At 48.3% G+C, this 5,956-nt stretch overlaps 1 protein-coding gene across 1 annotated transcript in view; it reads right to left on the bottom strand.

Annotated features, from left to right (window-relative positions):
• Nucleotides 1–522: 522 nt before the first annotated feature.
• The window catches only part of CALB2 (calbindin 2), a 25,854-nt gene continuing 20,420 nt past the window's right edge, over nt 523–5,956 (bottom strand). Inside the window, exons 8-11 of the mRNA XM_084755827.1 lie at nt 5,827–5,866; nt 5,587–5,640; nt 4,710–4,781; nt 523–1,248 (exon numbers count right to left, since the gene is read on the bottom strand). Of these exons, the coding sequence (XP_084611953.1) occupies nt 1,132–1,248; nt 4,710–4,781; nt 5,587–5,640; nt 5,827–5,866 (283 nt within the window). The 3' untranslated portion in view covers nt 523–1,131. The remainder of the gene's footprint in view (nt 1,249–4,709; nt 4,782–5,586; nt 5,641–5,826; nt 5,867–5,956) is intronic.

The raw sequence follows: 5,956 nt of genomic DNA, 5'->3' as shown, positions 1-5,956 counted from the left end.
TATTCTTCTTAACAAAATTTGTGTTCCCCCTCCCTCCCTTCCCCCCCCCCTCTCTCTCTGTGTGTGTGTGTGTGTGTGTGTGTGTGTGTGTCCATGTGTGCATGGAATTGGAGGACAACCTCAGGTGTCATCCTCATAAATGCCATCCACATCCTTTTAGACAGGCTCTCTGGCTAGAACCCCTCAGGAATCTCCCTGTCTCTGTGTCTCTTGTGCTACAGTTCCAAGCACCTGCCATTTTGATCCGGGTTCTGGGGTCAGATACAGGTTTCTGTGCCTGCAAGGCCAGTGCGTTGCCATCTGAACCCTCACCACCACAGCCTCCTTTCTATTTTAAGGGTTGGCCTCAAATCCACTGTGTATCCAAGGATGCCTTTGAGCTCCTGATCCCCCTGGCATGTGTTGCCACACCCAGAAGGGTCCTAATTCCCAATTAGGTAGCCTCAGTGTCCTCCCCATCCCCATGGCCAGCCCACCCTTTGTCACAGAGAGACGTTGCCCATGACAAGAAGTGGGTGAGTGTCCACACAGAACATTTTCCACTTTATTCTCTGTAAACTCTTCTTTGGTAAACAAGAAGACAGGAACCCCGAAGACAAAAGGAACACACACATCAAGAACACAAGAAGAGGGCGGTCGCCCTCCACAGGAGCTCTGAGAAGACAGCTACATCATTAGCAAGCTGGTGGGCAGAACCTGGAAATTCGGGGGTTGGCGGTGGCATGGGGAGAAAGGCGGGGTGGGGGGGCAGCAAACGGGAGGAGTCCACTCCGTTGGACTCAGAAGCCTAAATCATACAGCGAAGGAGCCCATGCATCACAGCAAAGAGACCAAGGAAGCACCACCCACCATCCATGTGGCTGGTGACCCACTGCAGGCACCACTGTCCGTCTGGCCAGGGTTGGGCTGGCGCAGCGCAAAGGAACGCTCCCAGCCACCCGCTCTCCATCTCTCCTTTCCTGCTCCACAGGCTGGTGTGTGCAGGTTGCAGGGGTGGGGAGGGGAGACCTTGCTCTCTAGGTCTGGGAAGGAGTGTCAGAGAGTCAGGACAGCACGGGGGGCGGGGGGGCGGGGGGTGAGGGGCACACGGTTTAGGGGAGGTGCAGAAGCAGCCCCTGTCCCTTCACCCCTTTACATGGGGGGCTCACTACAGAGCACGATCTCCAGGTCCTTTCTGTAGAGCTTCCCTGCCTCCGCCAAGGACATGACACTCTTCCTGTAGGTGGTTAGCTGCTGGATATTCATCTCCTAGGAGGGAGAAAGAGGTGAGAGCCGGCTCTGTGCATGACTTTGCCCAAAGGAGTCTCCTGACCCCCTCATGCTCCCCCACCCCCACCACTGCCCCACACACATTTACAAACACACTGCACGAACCTTCCTTTCATCTTGCCCTAGGGTAAGCAGCCTAGAGAGGCAAAAAGCATGGATTTTGCAGTTGGGCAGACCTGGGTTAAAACCCTCTCTCACTCACTGGTTGCACTATTCTGAGGAAAGCAGCCTTTCTGTGGCTCAGCAACCTTAGCTGAAAAAATGGGGCGGGGCAGGGGGCGTGTGAGGGAATCAATGGCCCTTGCCTCAAGGAGGCATGGTGATGGCCAGTGATCCAGAGAAGGGGGGGGGGGGTTATTGTAGTGAGTTATGGTCTCTGTGTGACTCAGATCTACTCCTCCACCTCCTTAGAGCTCCATTTACTCAGGGAAAACCTGGGTCTCTGCAGAGCTCCCTGGTTCTGTCCTCAGGCCTCCTGGATCCTACAGCCATATGTTGCCTCCATTTTAACAAGGAATTCTGTCTCCTCCAGCAATAAAGCTCGCCAGCTCTCTCTCACTGGCTTCCTGTGGTCTTTAGGGACCACTAAGGTAGATAATCCAAAAACATACACCCATGGCCCATATACATTGGAGGCCAAAAATGGAGGACCAACACCTGAAAGCCATTATGTTAAAAGACGTACCTTATAGTGATTGCCTCGATACAAATGGCCAGTAGGTCTGACACACAGCGAGGTCACCATAGTAGTGGGAAACGGCCATCTTGTTCTTTTCTCCCTTCTCTCCTGCTCTCTCCCTCCTTCTCTCTCCTCCACTCTTCTCATCTTGAGTATTATTACTATTTTGTATTATTGGGGTTCAAAGCTTCCTAATGCTAGATAAATACTGTATCACCAAGCTACATCCCTAGGCCCTCTTCCTTATTTTTATTTTATTTTGTGGTAAACACTGGCAGCTGTATTAACAATACACTTCCCCTTTCAGGCTGATGGTTCCTCATCTCATCTATGCCAATGAGAAAAACAGAAGGATAAAGGTTAAGCCACTTCCTAAAAGGTTGGATCACCTCATCAAAAGTGTCTTCAGTTCCAGAGCCCCAAACTCTACCTACTTACCTGGCCTACCTGTGGTCTGTCCTTTTTTTTTTTTTTTTTTAAATAGGGCTCAACTGTCAAGCGTTTTTCTTATATAGTTCAGAGGCAACCACTCAAATCAGTGAGCCCTAGTTTTTTTTTTGCCACTGTCCCCTCCCAAAGGCATTTCCCAAGCATCTCTAGATTGAGGAACATCTTCCCTAAAGTTGTAAAGTTCCTTAAAAGGTTGTGTGATTTGTACACACTGGGGAAGGGTGTACACCTATCTGTCCATCATTCAATTAGGAATCAAGGAAGGGACCCCCATTAGGCGTGGGGGGGGAGCATATCAACCCCAAGCTTGAAAAAAAAATTTCAGGAGGAAGTGTGGTAGGGAGAGACAGCCTAATGCTATGTCTTGGAGTTCTGTTTAAAACCTGGGAAAGGCCTCGGGGACCGCTCATAGCCTTAGGAACTATTGATGTCCAGCCCTACAAGCTGGTCCGTTCAGGAGCCCCCAGCAGTAATCTGCTTTAAAACCTTATCACAGCCCATGCAAGCACCATGAAAACGAGGCCGCACCTGCTATATGAGCTCACCAAAAATGGCCTTTTCCCTTCGCGGCCCAGGTGCTGGAATTTAGTCATGCAGCTCTCTTTCTATTTGCTGATTTGCTCTTGTAACGCCCAGCTGTCAAGCCTGGGGCCTGGCGCTTGTGGAAGGCCTCCACGTAAACAGCCTTATTAATACCTTGTCCCTCAACCTTCAGAGGTGCTTCCAAACTCTAGCACCTGACTCTGCTTTTGTCTGCACATCCTGGGCCGGATCTGCACAGCTCTAGGCTCTGTTCTTCATAGTAACTAAGAAGGAGCCCGGGGAGTTGATGACTGTGACACGCAGGTCACTCTGAGGTTCAGCACATGCACGTGTGCAGAGCTTGCCAATCTCAAGTGTTAGGAGTGGCCTTTTAAAGTCTAGTTATGCCTCATTGTGAGCAATTCAAGTCAATGGTGGTTTTTTTGTTGTTGTTGTTTGTTTTTTGCCAAACAACAACATGCTGCATGAATGATTTTCTGTTTTAATACAGTGTTGGAAAAAAAGGTTTACTGAGTTTATTGGTGAAGGCTTTCTTTTTCGTAGGAACTACTTGAATCCTTATCACTTACTCCTGGACTCTTCTTACCCAACACACATGTAGGCCACATTAAAATGTAAATGTAGGTTGAAATCAATAAAGGCTGAGACTCAGGGTGAAGCCAGAGAGACCAGAAAGTAACTTCAAAGAGAGACAAATGGGCCCTGAGGCTGCCATGAATTTTTTTTTCTGAAATTGAGTATTAAATTTAGCTCTTAGTTGGCAGCCGAGGCAGTTAGACAGCTCTAGAATTTACAGAGCATTCACCATCTAATTAAGGAAAGCAGCAGTCTTTTTCTTCATGGAAGCCAACTTCTGGCAGGTAAAGAAAGACAGCTGCAAAGGCTTGGGTCTTCTGGTCACCATTTCATCAGGTCTCTCCCACCCAGGGTACCAAGGTGAGACCGAGTGGGGCATGGTGTTCTGGGGGACTCCCAGGAGTCAGTACTTGCCACAGAATTGCTAGTTTTCTCCACCTTTACTTTGAGAGAAACAAACTCTCCAGTGATTTTTCTTCTTCCCCAGCCCTAAATTCTTCAGTTAATGAAGCTGGAACAATCTTTACCCCCGTTGGCTTCTGCCTTCCAAAGTCCCTATGTTAAAAGTCTTTCATGATGGCCATTTCGTTGACCATTTTCCAGAATGGGCTATATCAACCCCGTTGCACTTAGTATCATTCACAACAGCCAACACATGTGGTCATAGGCGGCAAGTAGGTAGACCAGATGGCTTACACGTGGAAGGCTGTTAGCATCCAGCTCTGAAAGGAGGAGAATTCTGATGTGCTATAACATGGATGAGTTGAGTTAAGCATGCTGAGAGAAATGAACCAACCTCAAGGTAATCATATAATTCCCCTTCTGCATGGTACCCACAGCAGTGAAATTTATGAATGTAGACTGTGAGGAGAAGATGGGAAAGCTGAGATTATGGGTATAAGGTTTCAGCTTTATAGGACAGCTTTATAGGACAAGGTGTGGAGGTGGTGGTAGTTATATGGTGTGCCGGATATGTTGGGTACCACTAGGGCATACTGCTTTACAATGACAAATTTTGTTAAGTGTATTTTTAATCAAGCTGAAAAAAGACACCCCGTCCTGCAAACCGCTACTGTCTTGTCACCGCAGATCAGAGATAAAAAAAAATCTGTTCTCCCTTTTCTCTTTGGGTGTGTTCACCTCTCCCAGCCTTGGGACCCTAAGCCACTCCTGGGCTCATTCATCCCCTCACCTTCTTGTTCTTCTCATACAGATCCTTCAGGAGGGCATCCAGTTCATGCTCATCAATGTAGCCGCTTCCATCCTGAGGGTGGCAGCAGAGAGTTGTCAGTGCAGGGTTCTGAAGCGCAGGCCCCAGTCACACCCGGACCACAGCTCTTTCTCCTATCTGATTTCAAGAGCTCTGGTGTGTGTGTGTGTGTGTGTGTGTGTGTGTGTGTGTGTGTGTGTGTGTGTGTGTTTAGAAGGACTGTCTAAACCTTCCCATTTGTCTGCAGAGAAGCGCTCAGACCACAGAAGGACAGAACAATGCACTCACACTGTCATCAGCAGTCAATACAGGAACCATGCTGTTCAGTACAAATTGCCTGGTCTCTTTTCTGGTGGTGTTTCTTATTTGAATTGCAAATCTAGATGTGCTTTCAGAAGCTTAGAGATAGCTGAGTATATCTGTTAAACCAACTTTCAACCCCCTCTTTATAAAGCAGAGCACCAGAGTCACATGGGCAGGGGACTGGCAAGATTGGGGTGGGGCTTGGAGACAATTCTCACTCCCAAAGGCCCAGAAAACAACGGACTGAGATATGTATATGGCATAAAACCCCACAAGGCAGTCATCCCTGAAGGGAGGATGAAGAATTTAATGCTTCATCACGACCACATCGTGTCTCTGAGCACAGTCTTCTACCCTTAGCTGTTTTCTATTACATTTGTAAGAAACCAAGTCTGTGAGCTTCTGGAGGTCAGGAATCAAAGAATGCATTTGTCTTTTCACATAGCAGAAGAAAAAATCCACGGGCCCAGATGCCCCCCTCTGGAAAGCAATTCTGGCCATGGACACTGCAGGGGACAGGGTTTCTGCTCTTCCGCCCCATACCGTTCCCTCTCACCTTGTCATAAAATGTGAAGATGGCATTGAACTCTTCTGAGGTCAGCTTCATACCCTGGAAAGACCAAAGGGTTATAGAAAGAAACAAAGCCCTAAACAGTAAGTGTGGGAGAGTGAGGGTAAGTGTGTAAGAAGTCGTGTGTGCATGTGTTTGTATTTCAGCAGAGGAAGGCAGAAGGCTGAAGCTCAGAGAAATGAGGGGAGTGGAGGGAGCCAAAAGAAAGCAAGGTGATGTTTGTACCTGAAATTTCAGCAGGAAGTTTTCTTGTACTGGCAAGAGTCTGGAAACAAAACATTAGAGCAGAGATTAGAGGATGTGCCATGGGCAGCAGCTACTCGGATGGGAAGCAGGGGATAGAGGCAGCATCTGT

This window comes from Acomys minous, assembly GCF_964271855.1.
Source record: "Acomys minous genome assembly, chromosome: 14".
In the NCBI taxonomy this organism is placed as follows: Eukaryota; Metazoa; Chordata; class Mammalia; order Rodentia; family Muridae; genus Acomys; species Acomys minous.
This window is presented reverse-complemented; position numbering and strand designations above follow the sequence as displayed.